The sequence below is a fragment of the Lolium rigidum genome, unplaced genomic scaffold (assembly GCF_022539505.1).
Source record: "Lolium rigidum isolate FL_2022 unplaced genomic scaffold, APGP_CSIRO_Lrig_0.1 contig_69734_1, whole genome shotgun sequence".
NCBI lineage: Eukaryota > Viridiplantae > Streptophyta > Magnoliopsida > Poales > Poaceae > Lolium > Lolium rigidum.
This window is the reverse complement of record NW_025901418.1, coordinates 12,440-39,464: the sequence shown is the minus strand read 5'-3', so window position 1 is coordinate 39,464 and position 27,025 is coordinate 12,440. Positions and strand designations below refer to the sequence as shown.

The 27,025-nt window shown below is 46.0% G+C and overlaps 3 protein-coding genes across 4 annotated transcripts; 2 read left to right on the top strand and 1 right to left on the bottom strand.

The window, feature by feature from the left end:
* The first annotated feature begins 5,724 nt into the window (after positions 1-5,724).
* On the top strand, positions 5,725-6,849 carry LOC124682167 (early nodulin-like protein 1). The gene is made up of 2 exons (XM_047216907.1): positions 5,725-5,906; positions 6,001-6,849. Exons 1-2 carry the CDS (start codon positions 5,732-5,734, stop codon positions 6,714-6,716), a joined length of 891 nt encoding a protein of 296 aa, XP_047072863.1. The 5' UTR covers positions 5,725-5,731; the 3' UTR covers positions 6,717-6,849.
* A 394-nt stretch (positions 6,850-7,243) lies between these two features.
* Positions 7,244-8,878, top strand: LOC124682165 (early nodulin-like protein 2). The gene is made up of 3 exons (XM_047216906.1): positions 7,244-7,300; positions 7,757-7,940; positions 8,030-8,878. The coding sequence occupies exons 1-3, from the start codon at positions 7,244-7,246 to the stop codon at positions 8,743-8,745; spliced, it is 957 nt and encodes a 318-aa protein (XP_047072862.1). The 3' UTR covers positions 8,746-8,878.
* Positions 8,879-9,259: 381 nt separating this feature from the next.
* On the bottom strand, positions 9,260-26,733 carry LOC124682168 (40S ribosomal protein S14-3). Of its 2 annotated transcripts, none has more exons than XM_047216909.1 (6): positions 26,628-26,733; positions 25,714-25,833; positions 25,590-25,635; positions 25,409-25,494; positions 25,032-25,161; positions 9,260-9,492 (listed from the first exon to the last, which is right to left on the bottom strand). In XM_047216909.1, the coding sequence occupies exons 1-6, from the start codon at positions 26,628-26,630 to the stop codon at positions 9,434-9,436; spliced, it is 444 nt and encodes a 147-aa protein (XP_047072865.1). In that variant the 5' UTR covers positions 26,631-26,733; the 3' UTR covers positions 9,260-9,433. The 2 variants fall into 2 exon arrangements, with proteins under 2 accessions (XP_047072865.1, XP_047072864.1); XM_047216908.1 differs by lacking the exon at positions 9,260-9,492 and adding an exon at positions 24,630-24,931.
* Positions 26,734-27,025: the final 292 nt, after the last annotated feature.

Sequence of the window (27,025 nt, the reverse complement as noted above, 5' to 3'; positions counted from 1 at the left end):
GTAGGCGGAAGGGCAGGTCAGGGGGCGCCATGAGGGCCCCACACGCCAGGGCCGCGCGGCCAGCACCTGGGCCGCGCCGCCCTGTTGTGTGGGCGCCTTGTCGCCCCACTTCGTATCCTCTTCGGTCTTCTGGAAGCTTCGTGGAAAAATAGGACCCTAGGCGTTGATTTCGTCCAATTCCGAGAATATTTCCTTACTAGGATTTCTGAAACCAAAAACAGCAGAAAACAACAACTGGCTCTTTGACATCTCGTCAATAGGTTAGTGCCGGAAAATGCATAAATAGGACATATAATATGTATAAAACATGTGAGTATCATCATAAAAGTAGCATGGAACATAAGAAATTATAGATACGTTTGGGACGTATCATCCGCCGACGAACTCCCTTGGGCGACTGATGACTGGAGATTGTTGGATCGGATGGGATCCAGTCATACGCACAAATGTTTTTTACGATTATTTGGTTTGAGGAGGGAGCAGCGGAAAGCTCTGTTTTCCGTTGCCATCATGAGACATGTCTTTTTCGTTACATGATGAAATTAAAAACGCGGAATGTCATGGAAGCCAAGATCTATGGACTAGTAATGACGGTTTGAGTTTTTGAGGCGATGAGGAATTTGCTTGGTGATTCAGATTTTGTAGCAGCGAAATGCAAGTGGGGGCGACCACATATGAGAAGTTCACGATCTTACCTTTCAGGGTGAAAATTGAATGTCTGAACTTAATTGGTTGTGCCCGACAATAACCTTGTTGAAGACATTGTTTTGAGAGCGGGAACTTTCTTCAGGGTAAAACCTATGATCTATGATCGGATGATGACAATACTTTTGCATTGTTTACTTCTTGGAGGCGTCGCTTTTGGAGAATCTGGACTCTGAGGTGTTGGTGGTGTTTGTGATGCTGCTACTAGGACTGAAACACTGTAGTGGAACTTTTCTTTGTTATACTCTTGTTCTTTTTTAATTGTGTGCATCCGTACTCCTATTAGAGTAGTTTTCCTATTTTGTTGTTTGAGATACTAGGTGTAATTGATATCTTCACGATATTAATATATTTTTTTATCAGAAAAAAAGGTCGAAGGTTAAATTCCTTTGTTCTCAAGTCTCCAGATGAAGTAATCCATCTCCTTGGAAAGCTTTGTTGCTCTTACAATCTCAAGCCAGTCATTAGATAAAGCCATGGGCTTGTCATTGAAGATCCGTCCAAAGGTTAAATTTAATTGTTCACCATCCTAAGAATCAGAAATTCTCATATTAACAACGTACTCTACATATATCTCCAATAATTCGACAACTAGGGAGAAGGTACCAAACCATGTATCCTTCCAAACCTTTATTTTTTGACCTTTGCTAACTACCTACGTATAGTTAAATTGATATCTTTGACAAATTCCATCGCACCTTTACAAATCTGGAGGTGTAAAGAGAATGTATCATTTTTTGTTGAGACTCTATCTTATCCATGAGATGTAATAAGTGTAATACTGATGATGATTTTTTAATAAATTAATAAAAAAAACCTTATGCATCAACTGATGCGGAGGCTGGGATTCCCCAGTTCAACAAAAAGGTAAAGAGAATATCTGGTGAGAAGATTCTTTAAAAAAATATCTATGACCGTTTTATAGAGCTTGGCATCACCTTGAATATATTTTTTAATCCAGGAGGTTAGCAATCACATCTTAATTCTCTAATGTTTTTTATGCCGAAGCTTCCGAATTATTTCTTCATACAAACTAAATTCCAACTTTCTAGGGGCATGTAATTATGGAACTCATAGTGATCCCACAAGCAATTTTCCATTTGAGTTTTGTCAACTCAAGTCCCTAGCTGGGTAATTTGAAAATGTGAGAAGACATATAGGAATATTAGCCAAAAAGGTTTCAACGAGGAGTAGTCTCCCTGCAAAAGACAAAAGCTTGCTTCTCCAGACATCATTCTTTTTAGAATTTTTTCAGTGAGGAGTTTAATATCATAATATAATGGAGAGGACTCCCTGAGTACTTAGTTGGGAAGTGAAAGGACCTCGATGTCACCTAGATTGTGTGAATACGTAATTTAAACCATGAGTACTTAGTTGGGAAGTGAAAGGACTTCCTGGTTTGAACAAGTGTGGAATAATTATGGGACATATACTTTATGGCTTCCTCCAACCCTTTGTCTCTGCTTCTGTTCTTCGACGACTTCGCATATATTTTTTCTTAGATCGACAACCGAGGTTTGTATGAAGGGGTGATCATAGGGAGGATATGTAAAGTGGGATGAAAAAATGTGGTAACACCAACTCCACACCATTAGTAGTAAAGATAGGTATCTATGACTTTCCAGTTCTAGGGGAAAAACATTACATTACTTTGTTGTTTCTTGGTCAAATTATGTATGTGAAGTTGCATAATTCACTCTTCTCTCTACTCCTGTCATGCACCTATTGTCTTCATTTATTGTGGCAACTTTACTCTTCAGCTACTTAAACTCTAGTCTTTGTACATATACCCACTTTGGAGACTTATTTCTCTTGTCTCTTTATGTTGCCACATATATAGTTCTATAGCTACTTCGTTGTGAGCTTAGGACATATACACCTAAGAAAATTGTACACATGAACCCATCCAATATATATATACTATGTGAAGCAAGTTCGGTCAAGTTGTGAATATGTCAACATGATGAGAATGGTATTCTCTATGTCGTTTGATCCATTCACCTACCCATTAGTTCACCAAAATCGGCATGAGAGGTATCAGAATGCTCCAAAGTGCGAGCTGTCCCATTTCTCTAGATCTGTCACAAGTGCTGGCATGCATCCTGATGGAATGTGGCATTGCTAATCTATACATGGCATATCCGCCTTCCGGCGCACGGATGCCAACAACGATGTCGCCTCCTTCTGGTGACCCTATGCCCACCGCGGAATCTGCACCAACTCCGACGTCTTCTTCTTCAAGCGTAGTTCCCGTTGCCACTCGAGGATCGCTGGGAACCCCATGCTCATGGTTATCATGTCGACCTGGTACCCCTGGAGGCGTGCCACATTCAATGTTCGACTCCAATCCACCGCCGGGTGAGGGGCCGGACTCAACTATTCCAGTCGGCGGAGCTGCTCCCCTGGCGGCATGCCTATTCATCACACTGGCAGCATGCATTATCTACACGATTGTGGCTTTCTTTTTTTGACACCTGATTGTGGCTTTCTAAGTGGCCTTTTTCTGTGTAAATTGCGAGATAATCGCCTGTACTTTACAAAGGATTTACCTTTTTGTACTCCCTCTATCCCATAGAGCACGGCCCACAATATTTTCCACATGGACCAAGCAAGCAATGCTTGAAGGCTCCTTCGGACTAAAATACCCTCGGTTGGCTTTTATTGGAAGAAGAGGTAACAGTTCATTCGTAGGCTAACTCTCAGCAAGTGGTGCCCCCTTGTATGCACTTTCTCTCACCCAGCATGTCTTCCTTCTCTGCATTCTCTCTCTCCATTTCTCATAGGCTTTTGTTGCCCCATGAGCCCACGTCCCATAGAAATGTCCCCCACGGTAAAACTATACCCACACATAGGCTAAAACGGGAACTCTCTAAAAATTGAGAGGGCCGTGCCACTTCTTCCAGGACAAAATAATTCAAATTATACGCCACCTCCTATGAAACCGAGGGAATATTTGTTTTACCATGTTATTCTATCATTCTTCAGTGTCCCTTTTGTCAAAAAAATAAAGAATCTCCAGAGAACAGAGATCATTTCCCAAATAGTGGTATCTCTATTTCTCACTAGTAGAAAACGGGCTTTAACGGATGTGCGCCAAAGGTTTTGGCACCTTTGTGCTTTCCCCTTGCCACAAGAAAGAATCTGCCAGTAAAAGAAGCTCTCTCTGATGGACGCTGGATACGAGGCCTAAAGGGGATGAACTCTGCAGAACAACTTCAGAAATTGTGCATCTGTGGAGCCTGATACAAGATGTCTCTTTGTCTGCTGACGCTGATGCGATCTCTTGGTCTATTACTGCTGATGGCAAGTATTCAGCGACATCAGCCTATGGTGTTCAGTTCCTTGGAAGGCTGCTGCAGAATGATCTCCAGTTTGTTTGGCGGGTCCGTGCTGAAGGGAATGTGCAATTCTTTTTATGGTTGTTGCTGCAAAATCGCAACTGAACAGTGGAAAGACTCCGCGCTAGGGGCCTTCCGCATGACAGCCTTTGTGATCAGGAGTTTGAAACTACAACTCACTTGGCGTTGAACTGCTCTTATGTGAAGGAAGTGTGGGTTGCGTTCTTGGACTCAAACCCGGCTGCAGTTAGGATGTCATCCTCCTCTACGACGGTCACCAGTTGGTGGGCGAAGATCAGGCGGGGAAAATGGAGTAAGCAGCGGAAGATGGATACCACAACCTCTGTATATATCATTTGGCATGCCTGGAAGGAGCGAGGCCGAAGAGTTTTTGAAAGCAGGCTCTGTCTGCTAGTTCCATTGCCGGTTTAATCAGGAATGATATCGAGTTGTTGCTCCTTGCCAAGTGAAGGATTGTACATTAGGCGTTTGTGTTTGTATAGGTTGTTTGGTTTCAGTCGAGTGCATCTTAGGATGCGATTCTTGTAAATCTGTGGTTTTCCCTCTTCTTTAATGTAAAAGCAGAGCACCTGCTGTTCATTGTTAAAAAAAGAAGGGCTTTAGTCCCGGTTCGGTACGGCTCTAGTCCGGGTTGCTCAACCGAGGCTGCGGAATCAGGACTAAAGACATCTCTTTAGTCTCGGTTGCGTTAAAAATCGGGACTAAACGTCATCCAGTTGCAACCCTACTAGTTCCGTTTTGCAAGGTTATCTTTTAATAAGGATAACACACCACGACAAACCATGCCAAAAATAATAATGGTATCTTCATCTTTCAAATAAAGCTATTATTGAATACCTGGCTGAATGGGTTTGATTAAAATTTTATACATGGATCCTAACGGGAATACACCAACCATTCTTAATATATATCATCATAAAGCTGGTACCTTGCCTTGTGCACGCCGAGGCTGCAGGAGCAGTTCGTGCGTGTTCACCTGGCAGCGGGGTCAAGTCACAAAAACTACCCAAGTCTCTCTCTCTCTCCTTGAGAAAAAAAAGGATTATCTTGGATAGTCTCTACTGGTACATTCTTTGGGACGAATTCAAATTCCTCTTCTCGTTGCTCGCTGGAACGAGCCGACTGGGCACACGCTAGCCACGGCAAGAACTTTCCAGGGACTGAAGCTAGCTGCTGACCGAGGCATCAAGTTCCGATCGTGTGTGTCGACGGCGCCTCGACTTATCCATCTCCTCCGATAACGACGTCGCTCGCCGACCTTCCGAGAAAGCCGTGTGAGTTTCGATGGACACTCGTCGGATCATCAGCAGTTCAGCATCCACCTAGATACTGCTATTCCAATGTCAACGGTTAAGTCTGTTAACCTGTCAATAACAGGCCAAACAGGGCAAGTTCCTCCAAACACCTGACGCTTTCATTCACGTAACCGTAGCCATGTCAATAGACACCTTTGCAAAGTTAGGTCCAGGTGATCAAGGGAACTTGACACGTTGTAAAGTCGTAGCTCCCTTGAGTTGTTCATCACTCATCAGATCATCCTGAAGCCCTTGATCGACCTGTACAAATACCCCAGTTACCCTTGTCTCTTCCTCCCAAGCTCAGAGTGCACTCGCAAACTGTAGTGCTCGAGTCACACGCTACAACATTAGAACCAGTGATCTTCAGACATGGCGACATCTCATGGCCTAGCAGGGCTCCTCTGCTTCGCTCTCATGGCCGCGGCGGCCAGCGCGAGGCAGTTCCAGGTCGGCGGCAGCAAAGGGTGGAGCGTGCCGGACGCCACCGCCGAGCCGTACAACGCGTGGGCCGGGAGGATGCGGTTCATCATCGGAGACCAGCTCCGTAAGTTACAGCTCCAAGAACGATCCATGGCGTGAGTCGCGACTGGTATATTATTATGGGGAATTGACGTGTGTTTTGGCTTTGGCTTTTGCAGTGTTCGTGTACCCGAGGGAGACGGACTCGGTCCTCGTCGTCGACCAGGCCGCGTACAACGCCTGCAACACCACGGCGTACCTGACCAAGCTCGAGGGCGGCAGCACGGTCTTCACGCTCGACCGCTCCGGCCCCTTCTTCTTCATCAGCGGCAACGGCGCGAGCTGCATGGCCAACCAGAAGCTCATCGTCATCGTGCTCGCCGCAAGCCACACCCCGCCTAGTCTCTTGCCAACTCCGCCCTCCATGCCGCCGACTGCCGCCGCGCCGGTGCCGAGCCCGTCGTCTCCTCCATCCATGCCGCCGACGGCCGCCACGCCGGTGCCGAGCCCGTCGTCTCCTCCATCGATGACGCCGCCGTCTGCAGCCCCGGTCCCGAGCCCCTCGTCACCACCTTCCATGGCGCCGCCGTCTGGCGCGCCGATGCCGTCTCCCTCTGGTGCTCCGGAATCTGCACCATCTCCGACAGGCTCAGCTCCGCGCGCTGCACCGGCGGCAACTCCAGGATCATCTCCTCCTTCGCCGCCGGGTACCCCGGATACTCCTCCAGGCTCGCCAGGTACCCCTGGAGGCGCGCCGCAGCCGCCGACCGACTCCAACCCGCCGCCGGGTGACGGGTCGAGCTCGACTACGCCAGGCAGCGGTGCTGCTCAGGTCACGGCCGGCCTACTCGGCACGCTTGCAGCAGGCTTCGGCTACGCCATGCTGGCCATCTGAGTTCTGATTGTGTGAGTGTAAATTGGGGGATGCCACTTTTACTGTGCAGCTGATTTGCCTTTATGATTGTTTCGATGTTGGAATTATAATAAGATATATTCAGAGTGTGAGCTACCAGGCTAAGTACATGTTCCTATTATACGCAATCAAAGTATCAAACCATTTCAACATGTTGCATTTGCCGTGAGAATGGGCTAAGTAACAGCACTGAAAATCGTAACAGCACTGAAATGACAATGAGGTGGCAATTTATCAGACAAGAGAGATCACTCCATTTCAAGGTTTCCATATTCTTTAACGCTAGTATCTACACGTACAAGCTCAATATGGACATGCTCCTATGCGAGAACTCGTTGAACATAGAAGACATCTAAAGCCTCCTTCCACCCTTCCGGCGAGTGCTGACAGTGGGAATTGGAGTCACGTCCTCTGCAGCGCACGAACAAAATTTTAAGGTCATGTAAATGCAGAGCGTACAATGAAATCAATAACATATTCTGACATGAAAATTAGAGCAGGAGCTGTTCATGGGTCTACATAATTGGTTTAAGAACAAACTGTGTGGGGGGAGTTTAGGACATCAGGTAGGTAATTCGATAAAAAAAAACATGCATTCAGTAAGATCTTTAAGACCAACAATATACATGTATACCCACCTCCACCTTCAACAGTTTCTGAATCATATTCTTCTCAAAGGACATCCTTAAATTATTGCTCAGCACACATTGCATCTCCGCGGAGAGAAAATAATGGTTGTTATTGATGTTCAGTGATGTTCAAATATGATCTTGAAAGTGTGCTAAAAAATTACACTGCTTCCACGAATCCTAAGAGTATTGGGAAACAAAGACCAACATAGCATTAATTCAACATAGCTCCCTTGAGTTGTTCAGCTCACCCCTGATGTCCTGGATACGCCTCTACAAATACACACCATCGCTTGTCTCTTCCTGCCAAGCTCACAACCATCACAAAGTGCACTTGCAAACTCTAGTGCTCGATCGAGTCACACGCTAATTATTTGAACAAGTGATCTCCAGAGTCCAGACATCGCGACATCTCATGGTCTAGCAGGGCTCCTCTGCTTCGCTCTCATGGCCGCGGCGGCCAGCGCGAGGCAGTTCCAGGTCGGCGGCGACAAAGGGTGGAGCGTGCCGGACGCCTCCGCCGAGCCGTACAACGCGTGGGCTGGGAGGATGCGGTTCATCATCGGAGACCAGCTCCGTAAGTTAACAGCTCCAAGAACGACCCATGGCGTGAGAAGTGACTGATATATTACGGGGAATTTACGCTTGTCTTTGGTTTTCTTGCAGTGTTCGTGTACCCGAAGGAGACGGACTCGGTCCTCGTCGTCGACCAGGCCGCGTACAACGCCTGCAACACCACGGCGTACCTGACCAAGCTCGAGGGCGGCAGCACCGTCTTCACGCTCGACCGCTCCGGCCCCTTCTTCTTCATCAGCGGCAACGGCGCGAGCTGCATGGCCAACCAGAAGCTCATCGTCGTCGTGCTCGCCGCAAGCCACACCCCGCCTAGTCTCTTGCCTACTCCGCCCTCCATGCCGCCGACGGCCGCCGCGCCGGAGCCGAGCCCGTCGTCTCCTCCATCCATGCCGCCGACGGCCGCCGCGCCGGTGCCGAGCCCGTCGTCTCCTCCATCGATGACGCCGCCATCCGCGGCCCCGGTGCCGAGCCCCACGTCACCTCCTTCCATGGCGCCACCGTCCGGCGCACCCATGCCGTCTCCCTCTGGCGCTCCCGAATCTGCACCATCTCCGACAAGCTCAGCTCCTGGCGCTGCTCCGGCGGCAACTCCAGGATCATCTCCTCCTGCGCCGCCGGGTACCCCGGATACTCCTCCAGGCTCGCCAGGTACCCCTGGAGGCGCGCCGCAGCCGCCGTCCGACTCCAACCCGCCGCCGGGTGACGGGTCGAGCTCGACTACGCCAGGCAGCGGTGCTGCTCATGTCACGGCCGGCCTACTCGGCACGCTTGCAGCAGGCTTCGGCTACGCCATGCTGGCCATCTGAGTTCTGATTGTGCGAGTGTAAATTGGGGGATGCCACTTTTACTGTGCAGATGATTTGCCTTTCTGATTGTTTCGATGTTGGAATTATAATAAGATATATTCAGAGTGTGAGCTACCAGGCTAAGTACATGTTCGTACTATACGCAATCAAAGTATCAAACCATTTCAACATGTTGCATTTGCCGTGAGAATAGACCAAGTAACAGCACTGAAAATCGTAACAGCACTGAAATGACAATGAGGTGGCAATTTATCAGACACGAGAGATCACTCCATTTCAAGGTTTCCATATTCTTTAACGCTAGTATCTACACGTACAAGCTCAATATGGACATGCTCCTAGGCGATAACTCGTTGAACATAGAGCTGGAAACATCACACGAAAGAAGATACTCCATCAGGCAACAGTGAAACATAGCGGTACTGAAATGGCAATGAACTAGCAACTGATACATCACGAGATCACTGCATTTCATGGTTTCTATAGACCAAAGCTAGTTTGTCGCATAAATATGACTAGTTTCTGAACCAAAAACTGGATCCAAGCAACACTATAGGTTCAACTAACATCAAACGATCATCGACAGAGCCAAATTAAAGCTCCTGATAAGCATAGAAATAGCAGGACCACAAAGGAGTAAGATCTTGATTGCTACCATGGGAGGTGAAAGATAGCCTGAAGAAGACATCTACAGCCTCCTTCCACCCTTCCGGCGAGTGCTGACAGTGGGAATTGGAGTCACGTCCTCTGTAGCACAAGAACAAAATTTAAAGGTCATGGAAATGCAGAGCGTACAATGAAATCAATAACATATTCTGACATGAAAATTAGAGCAGGAGCTGTTCATGGGTCTACATAATGTATATCAATGCACATGCTTGGAAATTGGATATATATCTAAAAACAGAAAAATGCAAATTCAGCTACAAACACATTCAGCTGACAGAATTTGATCTTCTACATACTACATGTTGATTTACATGGTTTTCGACTCTGCAAACACCTACTCGCAATGGCTGAGCATGTAGAGTTAAACAAACAAAAGGAGAACAGATATTTAATCGATTAGAATGCACAAGCGTACTAGCAACATGTACTCAGTTTATAGATTTCCCCCAAAAAGGGAAGTACTTATGCTGGCAGACGTATGTACTCTCAACTATTGGTACAAACAAAAGTATTAAATTTGGAAGGGTTATATCATGAATACACAGTAAGTTTGACAGAGTATAGTAACTAGTTTTGCAGTACATGTGACTAGCTTCGAAGTGTGAAGAGTTTAAAAGCACAGGTGTCTAACATATCTATTGCCAGTGAATTTATGGTTTTTCTTTCAGATGTGAGGGCTCCCATACTTCTACAGTCTCCAGCATCACAGGTTATAAGAAAGCTTGAGTGTCATAATATACAAATGTATCAGGTATCAGTTCAGGTATACGATTTAACCATATAAATCCACAAGAAAAAGATAATTGCTACCTCAGCTAGATAAGAAACCAGCATGCAATTGAGACGGTTCAGGGCATCACGAAATAATTAAATGCAGAGGAAACCTCAGGCATCACGAAAAATCTTCTTACCTGGCTGTAGACAAAGCTTTCGTTTCAACTTCAAGATTGTACTGAAGTTGCACAACAGCCTCGTTTTCATTCTCTATTTCCTTCTGAAGTTTCAGAATCATATTCTTCTCAAAGGACATCCTTAAATTATTGCTCAGCACACATTGCATCTCCGCGGAGAGAAAGTAATGTGTTCTGAACATTCTCAGTGATGCTCAGTGATGTTCAAATATGATCTTGAAAGCGTGCTAAAAAATTACACTGCTTCTGCCTATCCTAAGAGTATTGGGGAAAAAAAGACCAACATAGCATTAATTCAACAATGATGGTTTACTGATTTTTGCTTGCTTAATGAACATTATCAGTGATGCTCAGTGATGTTCAAATATGATCTTGAAAGCGTGCTAAAAAAAGTACACTGCTTCTGCCTATCCTAAGAGTATTGGGAAAAAAAACCAACATAGCATTAATTCAAAAATGATGATTTACTGATTTTTGCTTGCTTAAACATGAAAAACTGTGGTAAATATGTTGTTTTTCCGGAACATTTTTTCTGCTCACCTTGTATGAATGGGAAATCACCAAGCGTACCCACATCGTGTGCACAAGTCGCCAGCTCGAGCAGCAGCTCCACTCAACTTCAAAGAGAATAAGAGCTGCGGTAGGTTGTATGTGTAACAACTTATGTCATGCAAATGGATAGGAATTTTACGTAGAGAAGGTTCCAAAGATTTCCTCATTTTCAGCAAGGGATGATGCAACATATCCAAGGGTGGTTAACTTATCTACAGAGCAAGAAAAGAAAGCTTTTATTTTTCAAGATTACTAGCTTAGTTTTTTTTTTCCGAGAAAACGCAAAAGACTTTTGCGTTTCATTTCATTGAAAAGATGGAGTTTATTTTTAAGAAGTGTAATTGCAGTTTGAACTTTAAAAAGATTAAAAGCATAGATGCCAATATCATACTGTTTTGTTTCTAATGTGAGGACTCCAATGATTCTACGAGGTTCTAAGAAGAAGGTTCCGTGTCATAGCAAATACAGGTATCAGGTATGAGGTTCTTACCTAAGCTAATTAAGAAAAGGAAGATTCTTATACCTCAGCTAAAGGAAGATTCTTACCTCAGCTAAATAAGAAACTAACATGCAATTTGAGACGGGTTCAGGGCATTACCAAATAAATTTTAATCTATGGGAAACCTCAGACATGACTAAAATTCTTCTTACCAGGCTGTACAAAAGGCTTTTCCTTTCGATCAAGCTCGTACTGAAGTTGCACAGCAGCAGGCCAGCAGCTTTGTTTTGGTTCTCGGTTATATTCTTCTCAAAGGAGATTCCTTACCTTCTTTACTCAGCACACATTGCATCTACGCCTCTACTTCATACGTCAACTCTGAAAGAAGCGCTATTTCAGATTGAACAGCAGCTCTACCCTTAGTGAGAGCATTATTGTCTTCCTCTCTTTTCTGCTCTCAACCTGTCCAATGATAACCTAGCCTAATTTGTTACCCCTCTAACCCTTGTGCTCCCTTTCAGAGAGCTTGCATCGGTTTCTTTCCCAGCCTGAGCAACCGATGCACCGTGTGCATTCAGCTATTTTCAATGCGAGCAAGTTCCACCATAACCACTTGGGCTGAAGCCCCAGATGGAAGTGCTACTGCAGCGTCACAGGTTCATCTGGCTGGAAAAGTCTTCTAAACCTTTTAAGAAGAGAGTTTCAGTGATCCAGGAGCTGAAAAATAAAAATGGGGGTCAGAGAGTTATTGAGTTTAATTTTCTTACTCCTACTTTAAGAGTAATTGAATTTGAACCCCCCAAACCCCCCTTTAAACCAATTTTCCTGAGAGGCATAGCTTCCCCCTATTACTCCCCCCCTCAGGCTGCCCGGCAGGCCAGGCCAGGAGCCCCCCCTCACTGCCCGGCGGGGCATACCCTCCCCCATACCCCGCCGCCCACTGTCCGGCGGGGCATAGCTCTCCCCCCTGTACCCTCGCCCCGGAGCATAGCTCCCCCTGTTCCTGCGCCGCGCCAACCCTAGACCCCTCCTCCTACCTATACTGCACCCTAGACTCTCTACTCTACTCTACTTGCTTGCCAACCCTGCCGAGGACTGCGTTTATAAACGCGTGCGAATCCATCTAAACTCTCGAGGTGGGACTAAAGGAACCCAGGGACAGCCGGTCTCACTCACCTGAGCCTCCGCCCTCCGGCGCGCCGCCTCCCGCTTCTGCCCTTGGGCGCCGCCCGCGATGCAAGTTAGGACGGGTTCTTCTGTCGCCGCCGGTGCTCGGCTCCTCTCTCTTCCGCCCGTCTCCTGCCCGGATGATGGCGGCCTCGAGCTAACCCTCCGCTCCGCGGTGGCGCAGTAATCCGACGAGGTGACGGGGATGGAGGTCGAGGGAGTCGATTGGACGAGCGGAGATATCCGGAGGAGGAGTCGGATGCCGGCGCCGGCGAGAGATTGGGATCGGAGTCCGGGGAGACAGTGTATGTGTGTGTTTATGCACGGGGTCGGACGGCTCGCTGCTTAGTTTTTGCGAAGCTCGCTGCTTTGGTTATTGGGCGCCAGCCTCGATGCTGGGCCACAAGTCCGAAGCCCACTCCCCTTTCTTGATTCTCTTTATCTGCAGTTACTTAGGGTGTGTTTGGTAGGTCGGGTGAGCCCAGATTTTCCCTACCCAACCGGATTTTGGGTGTTTGTTAGGTCGGGTGAGGGTTATGGGCTATGCCCACCTCATGCAAATAAGGGCTCTGAGCCAGGCCGAGCTGGGAAGGAGAAATCGAGCTTCACACTCGGGCTCGGCCGAACTCATCCCGCACAAGACTGTAGCAGGCCCCTGGCCCACGCCCCCCACCCCCCAGACCCTCACCCGCTCTCCTCATTTTCCCCCTATCCTCCTCTCTCTCCCCTACCCGCGCGCCGCGCCCGAGCTCCGCCTCGGCCCGAGCCATGGCCGCCTGGACGCGCCATGGTGAGGACGCGCCTCATGCGAGCTCGACCAGCCACGGAGTCCTCCGCCGCGCTGGAGATTCCCTTCGGCCCGACGCTGGACAGCAAGCACACCATACGAGCGGCGGCGGGAGGAGCTCGGCCTCACCGGCAAAACGAGCGGGACGCGGAGCCCTCGACCGGCCTCTCCGCTCCTCACTGCACATCACCATGAGGAGGAGCTCGGCCTGCGCGCGGAGCAGGAGGGGCTCGGCCGGTCGGCTGCTCGGCGGCGGCTCCTCTCGCCGGCAGCGGCGGCGAAGCCCGAGCCCAACGCTCCTAAGGACCCGATTGCTTTTCAGTTTTGAGTTTAGGGACCCGATTGCTTTTCTATTTTGTACTCAGGGACCTGATGGCGTTTTATTTTTTAGTGGCATGGCTCAAGTCATACAGGACAACCAAACACAATCTCAACTCGGCTCGGCTGAACTCATACAACCTACCAAACATAACACAATAATGCATACTTGTATGTAGTGGACATAGCTGAACTCAACTTGTATGAGGTCAGATAGCTCACCCAGGCTACCAAACACACCCTTATTAATCCAGTTGAGCCCGATCAATTATACATGGCGTCTTTGGTGGCCTGCATGCTCCTTGGCTCGCATCGGATCAGCAATTTTCGGTCCGTTTAAATATCTGGGTCAAGTCGCGTTCTTGCATCGCATGGTTCTCAAAGCACCCCTGGGACAGGTCCTGGAGAACCGTCCGGAATGGCAGTTTCTCCAGGATCAGGCTCGTTGCGACCAGAAGGCTGCACGCGTGGGGAAAAGGAGGTGAAAACGCCGCGTCCCTTCGGGGACAAGCGCATAATTAGCCTCACCGCTCCCCTCTTCTTCCTCTCAGTCGCGACCGCACTCTCACCTCCCCAAAACTGTCACATCACCCGACAGTTCCCCTCCCGCCGACCAATCCGCCGGACCACCGCAGGGAGGAGCACCGGTATCGAAGGAGGAGACGTCAGCGAGCAGCACCGTGACATCGGCCGGAACCTGCTCCACAGTCTTCATCGGCATCTCGAGTTCGCCCGCGACCTCGAGCTCGTCCTCGGCCGGAACAATGGCGGTAACGACCTCTCCTTCTCACCTTCGTACTCGTTCTGCCAGAACATGTCATTCTCGGGCATTTGCGACGATATGCACATTAGATCTGCTAGGGTTTCCATTAGGATTTGCTTAGATATGTTACTCCAATCTCCAATCGCGGTAGATCCTTTATAGACCGGGCTTTGGATTGATGAAACTGGCAGATTTTACTGTGCATGCATAGAGGGGAAGGGGTTTTTTGTGTTCGGGTTTAGCATGTTGTGATTGTTGTGCGAAAGATTAAGCTGAGTCGCGCTAGTTTGTACAGACGCAAGAGGAGTGGGAGGACTTGAAGAATGAGGCTGCTATGCTGAAGAATCTGCAGAGAACACAAGCACAAGTGATGAGGGCTAAGAAACAGGAATGGGAGGCAGAAAAAGGCTTTGGAGGCTGAGAAGATAAAGCTAGAGTATGACATATACGATCTGCTTCAAGTAAACTTTGCAATCAATGACAAGCTCAAGAGGATCAGGGCTACTTGTGACGAGTGATGAATGTTATGTAGATGTACTGTACGAGAATTTGTAATGTGGCATAAGTAGAATTTGTAATGTACCCTAAGTACCACTCGTAATGTACTCAATTTGAACTGCTACTTGTGTTGTTTATTGATTGAACTAGGCCAATGATTATAATCTGGGATCATAGTATGAGCAAATGATTGATCAGATTCTATGGCATGACTTAACATGACCATGCCATTGGTTCTGGTCAAACATCTCCTCCATATGTCCTCATTGTATGAGGCCTATGATACCCTCCTTTGCATGTTTCTGCTTCTTCAGTTCTGCATTGGCCAATAATTCAACTATGTCACAACGGCAGGGAGGGTGCTGCCCTCAAAGTTAGTCATGTGTGCCATATTACTGGCACACTAGACTTAGTTTGCTGCTAGTCCCTTTGCCTGCCGTGTGATCCTACATATGAGGTCTACTTTTCGTATGTTTGGTGCATTGGCCAAATGATTCAACAAAGACACAATGGAAGGCTATTTGGTGGCCTCAAACTTAGTCATGTGTGCCACAGTCGTTGCACACTACACTTAGTTTGTGGCCACTCCCTATGTCTGTCGTGTGAGAAAATGTATGAGGCCTTACTAATGTTATCAATTAGTTTGTGGCCACACCTCTAATGGCTTGTGTTCTTCTTGCAGACTGAGAAGATCATGCTTGGGTCACCTGCTGAGGTTCCCGGCGAGGGACCGATGAAGAAGCGTCTTGGAAGGCCGGCTAAGGTCAGCCACTTCCACAAGGAGGCAGGGCCGGGCCACTTCCTCCGCGTCATCTTCAAGCCCACCTTCGGTCGGCTAATGATCCCTAAAGCTTTCGTCAAGTGGTTCGGAGAAATTCCTTCCAACATCATCGTCACCACCAACACCAGATGCAACTGGAGGATGACTACAAGGAGAGAAGGCAATGAAGCTTTCCTTCGGCCAGGGATGGACGGCCTTGATACGTCTCCAACGTATCGATAATTTCTTGTGTTCCATGCCACATTATTGATGTTATCTACATGTTTTATGCACACTTTATGTCATATTCGTGCATTTTCTGGAACTAACCTATTAACAAGATGCCGAAGTGCCAGCTCTCGTTTTCTCGCTGTTTTTGGTTTCGGAAATCCTAGTAACGAAATATTCTCGGAATCGGACGAAATCAACGCCAAAGTTCCTATTTTCATCGGAAGCATCCAGAACACCCGGAAGGACCGGAGGGGGCCACAGGGCCACCAAACCCTAGGCCGGCGCGGCCGAGAGGGGGCCGCGCCGCCCTATGGTGTGGCCCCCCGTCAGCCCTCCCGCGCCGCCTCTTCGCCTATATAAAGCCCCCGGATCGAAAACCCGATACGAATTGACGAAACCCACGTAAACCCGCCGAGCCGCCGCCATCGCGAAGCCAAGATCCGGGGACAGGATCTCTGTTCCGGCACCCTGCCGGAGCGGGGAAGTGCCCCCGGAAGGCTTCTCCATCGACACCGCTGCCATCTCCACCGCCATCTTCATCACCGCTGCTGCTCCCATGAGGAGGGAGTAGTTCTCCATCGAGGCTCGGGGCTGTACCGGTAGCTATGTGGTTCATCTCTCTCCTATGTAGTTCAATACAATAATCTCATGAGCTGCCTTACATGATTGAGATTCATATGATGATGCTTGTAATCTAGATGTCATTATGCTAGTCAAGTGGGTTTTACTTATGTGATCTCCGGAGACTCCTCGTCCCACGTGTGTAAAGGTGACAAGTGTGTGCACCGTGTGGGTCTCTTAGGCTAGATTTCACGAATACTTACTCATTGAATGGCATAGTGAGGTGCTTATTTATATCTCTTTAAGATTGCAGCATGTTGTATCACAATTTATCCATGTGCTACTCTAGTGATTTGTTATTAAAGTAGTTTATTCCTCCTCGCATGTGTGCAAAGGTGACAAGTGCGTGCACCGTGTTAGTACTTGGTTTATGCTATGATCATGATCTCTTGTAGATTATGGAGTTAACTATTGCTATGATAATATTGATGTGATCTATTCCTCCTACATATGCATGAAGGTGACAAGTGTGCATGCTATGCTAGTACTTGGTTTAGTAGCGTTGATCTATCTTACACTAAAGGTTACTTAAACATGAGCATTATTGTGGAGCTTGTTAACTCCGGCATTGAGGGTTCGTGTAATCCTACGCAATGTGTTCATCATCCAACAAAAGTGTAGAGTATGCATTTATCTATTCTGTTATGTGATCAATGTTGAGAGTGTCCACTAGTGAAAGTGTAATCCCTAGGCCTTGTTCCTAAATACCGCTGAGTTACTACTGCTTGTTTATCGTACTACTCGTGTTACTACTCGCTGCAATACCACCACCATCAACTACACGCCAAGCACTTTTCTCGGCACCGTTGCTACCGATCATACTTATTCATACCACCTGTATTTCACTATCTCTTCGCCGAACTAGTGCACCTATTAGGTGTGTTGGGGACACAAGAGACTTCTTGCTTTGTGGTTGCGGGGTTGCATGAGAGGGATATCTTTGACCTCTTCCTCCCCGAGTTCGATAAACCTTGGGTATCCACTTAAGGGAAACTTGCTGCTGTTCTACAAACCTCTCGCTCTTGGAGGCCCAACACCGTCTACAGGAAAGGAGGGGGAACGTAGACATCAAGCACTTTTCCGGCGCCGTTGCCGGGGAGGAAAGGTAAAAAGGCTCTCATACTACGGTCTCGGGTAAAGTATTTTTCTCGGCGCCGTCGTGTGTGTGCTCGAAGCTATTTCCTTTAGATCCCGCAATTGCATCTTGTTGTTTCTTGTTTACACTAGTTTGGCATAATGTACAAGAGTGAGCTTCTTATTCTATTTCCTGATTTAAAACATGGATTGTTTGATGCGAAAATTAAAAAACCTATGAAATCTTCTTTGCATGCTGGTAGTAATATTAGTATGAACGCTTCGAACACCATTGTTGATAATAATATAGAAAGTTCTAAGCTTGGGGAAGCTGGTTTTCATGATCTTTTTAGTCCCCCAAGCATTGAGGAGAAAATTTTCTTTGATGATACTTTGCCTCCTATTTCGATGATTATAATGATAGTGGTCCTTTGATGCCACTTACTGCTGAGAGTAAATTTTGTTGTGATTATACTATGCCTCCTACACTTGATGAGAATAATAATGATAGCTACTTTGTTGAATTTGCTCCCACTACAACTAATAAAACTGATTATGCTTATGTTGGGAGTAGTAATAATTTTGTGCATGAGACTCATGATAAGAATGCTCTATGTGATAGTTATATTGTTGAGTTTGCTCATGTTGCTACTGAAAGTTATTATGAGAGAGGAAAATATGGTTGTAGAAATTTTCATGTTACTAAAATGCCTCTCTATGTGCTGAAATTTTTCAAGCTATACTTGTTTTATCTTCCTATGCTTGTTACTTTGCTCTTCATGAACTTGTTTATTTACAAGATTCCTATGCATAGGAAGCATGTTAGACTTAAATGTGTTTTGAATTTGCCTCTTGATGCTCTCTTTTGCTTCAAATACTATTTCTTGCGAGTGCATCATTAAAACTGCTGAGCCCATCTTAATGGCTAAAAAGAAAGAACTTCTTGGGAGATAACCCATGTGTTATTTTGCTACAGTACTTTGTTTTATATTTGTGTCTTGGAAGTTGTTTACTACTGTAGCAACCTCTCCTTATCTTAGTTTTGTGTTTTGTTGTGCCAAGTAAAGTCTTTGATAGAAAAGTAAGTACTAGATTTGGATTACTGCGCAGTTCCAGATTTCTTTGCTGTCACGAATCTGAGCCCACTGCCCTGCAGGAAGCTCAGAAAATTATGCCAATTTACGTGCATGATCCTCAGATATGTACGCAACTTTCATTCAATTTGAGCATTTTCATTTGAGCAAGTCTGGTGGCCTAATAAAATCCATCTTTACGGACTGTTCTGTTTTGACAGATTCTGCCTTTTACTTCGCATTGCCTCTTTTGCTATGTTGGATGAATTTCTTTGATCCATTAATGTCCAGTAGCTTTATGCAATGTCCAGAAGTGTTAAGAATGATTGTGTCACCTCTGAACATGTTAATTTTTATTGTCCACTAACCCTCTAATGAGTTGTTTCGAGTTTGGTGTGGAGGAAGTTTTCAAGGGTCAAGAGAGGAGGATGATATACTATGATCAAGGAGAGTGAAAGCTCTAAGCTTGGGGATGCACCCGGTGGTTCACCCCTGCATATATCAAGAAGACTCAAGCGTCTAAGCTTGGGGATGCCCAAGGCATCCCCTTCTTCATCGACAACATTATCAGGTTCCTTCTCTTGAAACTATATTTTTATTCCATCACATCTTATGTGCTTTTTCTTGGAGCGTCTGTTTGTTTGCTTTTGTTTTTGTTTGTGTTTGAATAAATTGGATTACATCATGCTTGTGTGGGAGAGAGACACGCTCCGCTGGTTCGTATGAACACATGTGTTCTTAGCTCATAATATTCATGGCGAAGTTTCCTCTTCGTTAAATTGTTATATGGTTGGAATTGGAAAATGATACATGTAGTAATTTACTATAATGTCTTGGGTAATGTGATACTTGGCAATTGTTGTGCTCATGTTTAAGCTCTTGCATCATATACTTTGCACCTATTAGTGAAGAATACATAGAGCATGCTAAAATTTGGTTTGCATAATTGGTCTCTCTAAGGTCTAGATAATTTCTAGTTTTGAGTTTGAACAACAAGGAAGACGGTATAGAGTATTATAATGCTTTCAATATGTCTTTTATGTGAGTTTTGCTGTACTAGTTCATCCTTGTGTTTGCCTCAAACAACCTTGCTAGCCTAAACCTTGTATCGAGAGGGAATACTTCTCATGCATCCAAAATACTTGAGCCAACCACTATGCCATTTGTGTCCACCATACCTACCTACTACATGGTATTTTCCGCCATTCCAAAGTAAATTGCTTGAGTGCTACCTTTAAAATTCCATCATTCACCTTTGCAATATATAGCTCATGGGACAAATAGCTTAAAAACTATTGTGGTATTGAATATGTAATTATGCACTTTATCTCTTATTAAGTTGCTTGTTGTGCGATAACCATGTTTACTGGGGAACGCCATCAACTCATTGTTGAATTTCATGTGAGTTGCTATGCATGTTCGTCTTGTCCGAAGTAAGGGCGATCTACACCGAGTTGAATGGTTTGAGCATGCATATTGTGAGAGAAGAACATTGGGCCGCTAACTAAAGCCATGATTCATGGTGGAAGTTTCAGTTTTGGACAAATATCCTCAAGTCTCTAATGAGAAAAGAATTAATTGTTGTCAAATGCTTAAAGCATTAAAAGAGGAGTCCATTATCTCGTTGTCTATGTTGTCCCGGTATGGATGTCTAAGTTGAGAATAATCAAAAGCGAGAAATCCAAATGCGAGCTTTCTCCTTAGACCTTTGTACAGAGCGGCATAGAGGTACCCCTTTGTGAAACTTGGTTAAAGCATATGTATTGCGGTGATAATCCAGGTAGTCCAAGCTAATTAGGACAAGGTGCGAGCACTATTAGTACACTATGCATGAGGCTTGCAACTTATAAGATATAATTTACATGATGCATATGCTTTATTACTACCGTTGACAAAATTGTTTCATGTTTTCAAAATCAAAGCTCTAGCACAAATATAGCAATCGATGCTTTTCCTCTATGAGGACCATTCTTTTACTTTTATGTTGAGTCAGCTTCACCTATTTCTCTCCACCTCAAGAAGCAAACACTTGTGTGAACTGTGCATTGATTCCTACATATTCGCTTATTGCACTTATTATATTACTCTATGTTGACAATATCCATGAGATATACATGTTACAAGTTGAAAGCAACCGCTGAAACTTCATCTTCCATTGTGTTGCTTCAATGTCTTTACTTTGAATTATTGCTTTATGAGTTAACTCTTATGCAAGACTATTGATGCTTGTCTTGAAGTGCTATTCATGAAAAGTCTTTGCTATATGATTCACTTGTTTACTCATGTCATACACATTGTTTTGATCGCTGCATTCACTACATATGCTTTACAAATAGTATGATCAAGTTTATGATGGCATGTCACTCCGTAAATTATCTTTGTTATCGTTTTACCCGCTCGGGACGAGCGTAACTAAGCTTGGGGATGCCGATACGTCTCCAACGTATCGATAATTTCTTGTGTTCCATGCCACATTATTGATGTTATCTACATGTTTTATGCACACTTTATGTCATATTCGTGCATTTTCCGGAACTAACCTATTAACAAGATGCCGAAGTGCCGCTCTCGTTTTCTCGCTGTTTTTGGTTTCGAAATCCTAGTAACGAAATATTCTCGGAATCGGACGAAATCAACGCCAAAGTTCCTATTTTCATCGGAAGCATCCGTAACACCCGGAAGGACCGGAGGGGGCCACAGGGCCACCAAACCCTAGGCCGGCGCGGCCGAGAGGGGGCCGCGCCGCCCTATGGTGTGGCCCCCCGTCGCGCCCTCCCGCGCCGCCTCTTCGCCTATATAAAGCCCCCGGATCAGAAAACCCGATACGAATTGACGAAACCCACGTAAACCCGCCGGAGCCGCCGCCATCGCGAAGCCAAGATCCGGGGGACAGGATCTCTGTTCCGGCACCCCGCCGGAGCGGGGAAGTGCCCCCGAAGGCTTCTCCATCGACACCGCTGCCATCTCCACCGCCATCTTCATCACCGCCGCTGCTCCCATGAGGAGGGAGTAGTTCTCCATCGAGGCTCGGGGCTGTACCGGTAGCTATGTGGTTCATCTCTCTCCTATGTAGTTCAATACAATAATCTCATGAGCTGCCTTACATGATTGAGATTCATATGATGATGCTTGTAATCTAGATGTCATTATGCTAGTCAAGTGGGTTTTACTTATGTGATCTCCGGAGACTCCTCGTCCCACGTGTGTAAAGGTGACAAGTGTGTGCACCGTGTGGGTCTCTTAGGCTAGATTTCACGGAATACTTACTCATTGAATGGCATAGTGAGGTGCTTATTTATATCTCTTTAAGATTGCAGCATGTTGTATCACAATTTATCCATGTGCTACTCTAGTGATTTGTTATTAAAGTAGTTTATTCCTCCCGCATGTGTGCAAAGGTGACAAGTGCGTGCACCGTGTTAGTACTTGGTTTATGCTATGATCATGATCTCTTGTAGATTATGGAGTTAACTATTGCTATGATAATATTGATGTGATCTATTCCTCCTACATATGCATGAAGGTGACAAGTGTGCATGCTATGCTAGTACTTGGTTTAGTAGCGTTGATCTATCTTACACTAAAGGTTACTTAAACATGAGCATTATTGTGGAGCTTGTTAACTCCGGCATTGAGGGTTCGTGTAATCCTACGCAATGTGTTCATCATCCAACAAAAGTGTAGAGTATGCATTTATCTATTCTCGTTATGTGATCAATGTTGAGAGTGTCCACTAGTGAAAGTGTAATCCCTAGGCCTTGTTCCTAAATACCGCTGAGTTACTACCGCTTGTTTATCGTACTACTCGTGTTACTACTCGCTCGCAATACCACCACCATCAACTACACGCCAAGCACTTTTCCGGCACCGTTGCTACCGATCATACTTATTCATACCACCCGTATTTCACTATCTCTTCGCCGAACTAGTGCACCTATTAGGTGTGTTGGGGACACAAGAGACTTCTTGCTTTGTGGTTGCGGGGTTGCATGAGAGGGATATCTTTGACCTCTTCCTCCCTGAGTTCGATAAACCTTGGGTATCCACTTAAGGGAAACTTGCTGCTGTTCTACAAACCTCTGCTCTTGGAGGCCCAACACTGTCTACAGGAAAGGAGGGGGAACGTAGACATCAGGCCTTCGCCGTCGCCCATCAGCTCAAGGTAGGCTAGTTTCTCACCTTCAGGAAGGTGTCCTCCTTCGAGTACAGTGTGGTCATCTTCGATCACACCTACACTGAGGTGGTGAGTAGGTGCCCGTACCATGGCGATGACACCTGGTGTGTCTTCTCCGAGCATCATGTCTGAAGCTAACCTGGTACCACGCATGTCGTGTCTAGTTCCTGTTCGTGTCTATTGTGTTGAACTATGATCCTGTCTGTCGTGTCCAGAAGACCAGAACTATGATCCTGTCTGTCGTGTCCAGAACTATGATCGTGTCTGCAAAATGTTGTGTCATGAACTTGTGTCGTCTATGATTCTGCTAAGTTCTATGTCGTCAATGATTGTGTTATTACTTGTGATGTTGATTGCTGGTAACCTCACCACTGAATGGAAGAGGTAAGCAGAACCGGATTATGGGTTGCAACCAAACAGTACTGGCGCCATTCTGGGCTGCTACAAGGCCTGAAAACCGACCTACCAAACGGTCAGAGCCCAAATCTCCACGGGGCTGAAAAACGTATGTGCAGACCACCAAACAAAGTCGCTTTATGGCCCATGGCCCGTCTTGAACGCGCAGGGAGCTCCTTCCCACTGCGCCAGTGGTGCAGGAATTAGCTGCAGGCAACCAAACACGCCCATAGTACTTTTTCAGAAACAACCATCAGACATTCTTTTGACCGCTCGATCTCTTGTACTAATAGTCCCTTTCCTGAAATCGTGTACATATTTCATAAAATCTGATTTGATGAAAACACAGTTTAACGACTGAAAACCCGAGAAAAAGGGTTCCTTCAAGGGAGGGCGCATGTCGTCTCGTCCCACGCCATCACATGGCAGCACCTGGTTCATTTCGCGTTCCCCCCCCCCCCCTCTCCTCCTTGCTCGCCACATGTCATCCATGGAGGGCAATACTGGGCTTTTTCTCTTTTGTCTTAATAGATTCAGGAAAAAATAAATATCTTTCATACCGAGAGTTCAGATCACGATTCTTCTTCACGGTTGTCTGAAATCATGGCGAAATCTTTAAAACTACATTCCATGTTGATTTTGATATGATTGCCTTTCGTGCCTAGGTGTCAGTATTCTAATAGTGCATTTTCTTATTGGACTACGTTGTACTGTCTGCCTTCAGTGGTAATGCACGATGTGGTGTTCTAGCAGTGCACCGTTCATGCACTGCTTTTCTGTAATGTGTTGCACTACCTGCGGTCACAGTGCGCGCTGCTTTCTATTCTTCATACACTACACAATGTTTTTCTCTTTTTTGCTTTGCATTGACTTTTCATTTTATAGCCAAAAGTTGGTGATGCACCAGCGCGTCTAAAATAGTGACAGTGTGATGCTTCTGCTCGAGCACGTGATGTTATTGTCAATTTCTTAATACAACTCCCCATGGGGGTAACTCGCACTATATGGATATAGAATTTGCAGATAGATGGTTTGTTATGGGACTACTAGTTCGTCTCACATATTCATGAGGATACATATAAGCATGTGTCTTGAAACAAAGTAGTTTGGGGAAGGAGAGAAGCAAAGGGGACACAAGGACAAACGGTTACCATCTGGTGAATCGACGGTTAAACACATTGGCTAGTCTCTATGGACAGGACTTGGATGCGCCTACCTTGCATTACTGTTTTTGGTGCCGCTTTGCTTTCGTGCCAGGGACTGTTGACGATGTTCTAGGCTGTGCAGCTCAATATGAACATGGATACGTTCACAGGCAAGAACATGCGGTAGAAACACCAAACGATGAACAATTATTGAAACAAAACAGTACGTAGTGAACCACAAAACACAGCATCAGGCAACAGAGGAAGATGGCAGCACTGGGATGCCAATGAACTAGCAATTGATACCACACTCCATTTGAAGGTTCCCATAGACTGAAAAGCTAGTTATCACATAAATGTAACAGGTTTCTGAACCAAAAATTGGATCCAAGCAACACCATAGATTCAACTAACATCAAATGATCCTCGACAGGGCAAAATTAAAGCTCCTTCTGATAAGCATAGAGACAGTAGGACCACACAGAGGAGTAAGTTCTTGATTGCCACCATGGGAGATGAAAGATAGCATGAAGAAGACATCTACAGCCTCCTTCCCCTCCTTCCACCCTTCCGGCGGGTGCTGTCAGTGGGAACTGGAGTAACATCCTCTGCAAAACAAGGAACAAATTTAACCTTTAGGCATATGCAGTGTGCGATCAATAACAACCAAAATTCACTCTGATGACTATTAGCACAAGTTATACATACCAATGCGGCCAATCTTCATCCCAGAACGAGCAAGAGCCCTGAGAGCAGACTGAGCTCCAGGTCCAGGTGTCTTGGTTTTGTTGCCTCCAGTGGCACGGAGCTTAATGTGCAGTGCGGTGATGCCAAGCTCCTGAAAGAATAAGACGCTACCATCAGACAATACAGCTTGAGAGAGCTACACAGGACTACATCAAATTGCAATTTGCTTTGACAATTTGGTATAATAAATAGGGGGTATAATAAATATACTACAGAAGATATCATAATCAAGTACCAACACTGCATCATAGCTTGACATACATCAGTCTAATTAATATTCCAGAGATAAGGTAAAAGGAACAGTTGAGAGCTAAGTCCTGATATTGCAGGATGCATACCTTGCAGCGTACAGCAACATCCTGAGATGCAAGCATAGCAGCATAAGGTGAAGATTCATCACGATCAGCCTTGACCTTCATCCCACCTGGATGGTTTCAGAGGAATTACAGTGAATACCAAAGATGCATACCAAAAACTGATAGTGCTAACGCAAGTAATGGCATAGACAAAGAAACATACCAGTGATGCGCACCAGGGTTTCCCTCCCAGACAAGTCAGTCACATGCTGCATATTGAGATCAACAGTGAATACTCATAACCCAATGAGGAATATTGCATAGTTGTGAGGAGGGAAGAATCTTACAATGAAGGTGTCATTGAAGGATGCAAAGATGTGGGCAACACCAAAGACATGCTCTCCTTCACGGACAGCCGGGCCAAGGGTGACGTTCTCCTCCTTGGGCTCCCTGGTCTTCCTCTTCGACTGCACCAACAACACATAATTCAAATTAGACAACTCAGTAAGTCATATAAGAACTGCAGCACTAACAGAACATTTCTGGTTCTTAGGAAGCACATTTTAGTGAACCTAAACTGTTACAGAAGTAGGTAATGCAGCTATAAGACGCCTATCTTATGTCTGTAGTTGCTGATAGCCATAGCAAACAGTAGGATGCATATCTTATGTCTCTAGTTGCTGATAGCCCTAGGTTTCATAAGTTCTAGTGCAAGCTGGTCAACTGGAAACAATGTCACAGCTTACTGTGCAAACCATCTTATGATCATGACCATCAACTAATAAGGCTAGAGATTAATCATTAATGCATTTGGAAAATGGACATCCACCAGAAGATGACAATCCATCAAAACCAATTGGTTGTTCTTGCAAGTTAACTTAATTAACACAAACTACTGGATTGGGTAGTCATATAAGTGTCTCCAATCCGAACATCTCAAGCACCTTCAATTCCTCCGGACATACTACAAATCTACTAGCATCCACACGGTAAAAATGCAAGAGAAATAGGTAATCTGAAGGGCAGTTTCATCGGATTAAGGGGCGTCACATTGCAACTCCCTGCTCACAAAACAAGTAACGGCAATCCCAACCCTATGAGAGCTCGAAGCACCTCGGCCCTCGCAAATTATCCTACATAGCCGCAACCTATCAAAACCCGCCGCCGCGGATTTGAATCTACCGAATCTGCGAACTCCGGAACCCAGAAAACAATCTCTACTGCCAATCGCAGATGCCTAACCCAGGGGAACGATACTCACCATGGTTGCGAGAAGCGGCGGTGGATCGGAGACGACGACGAGGAGAGTGCGCCTGGTTCGAGATCACGAGTTCGCCGCCGCCGTCGAAAGCTCAGGGACGGAGACCCGGAAGGGGTACGCGCTTATATACGAGGGCGCCTCCAGCTAGGGTTTAACCCCGAGCAGCCGCTCGCTGAAATGCCGGTTTTGCCCTTGCGCCCGTGTCACTGCAGGTGGGTCCCGGTGTTTAGTCGTGGTCCGGGCCGGTAATTTGGTAGGTCAATAATGTAATGGGCCGGATGAAATGGTTCGTGAAGGCCCATGGTGCTACGAAGGTGTAAATGGGCTGGATGTTTCGCCACCGTCGAGCTTTCTTGGTGGACTCCGGCCGGTGAGGGAAGCAGCAGCCGCCGTCGTCG

Excerpts from the sequence above, each read along its gene's own strand:
- LOC124682167 (XM_047216907.1), top strand. The coding sequence starts at position 5,732 with ATGGCGACATCTCATGGCCTAGCAGGGCTCCTCTGCTTCGCTCTCATG. Across the intron at positions 5,907-6,000 it reads CATCATCGGAGACCAGCTCC|TGTTCGTGTACCCGAGGGAG; the intron begins GTAAGTTACAGC and ends TGGCTTTTGCAG.
- LOC124682165 (XM_047216906.1), top strand. The coding sequence starts at position 7,244 with ATGGGTCTACATAATTGGTTTAAGAACAAACTGTGTGGGGGGAGTTTA. Across the intron at positions 7,301-7,756 it reads GGGGGAGTTTAGGACATCAG|AGTCCAGACATCGCGACATC; the intron begins GTAGGTAATTCG and ends AGTGATCTCCAG. Across the intron at positions 7,941-8,029 it reads CATCATCGGAGACCAGCTCC|TGTTCGTGTACCCGAAGGAG; the intron begins GTAAGTTAACAG and ends GTTTTCTTGCAG.
- LOC124682168 (XM_047216908.1), bottom strand. Across the intron at positions 25,162-25,408 it reads ATGTTGCTGTACGCTGCAAG|GAGCTTGGCATCACCGCACT; the intron begins GTATGCATCCTG and ends TTATTCTTTCAG. Across the intron at positions 24,932-25,031 it reads GATGAAGATTGGCCGCATTG|AGGATGTTACTCCAGTTCCC; the intron begins GTATGTATAACT and ends CTTGTTTTGCAG.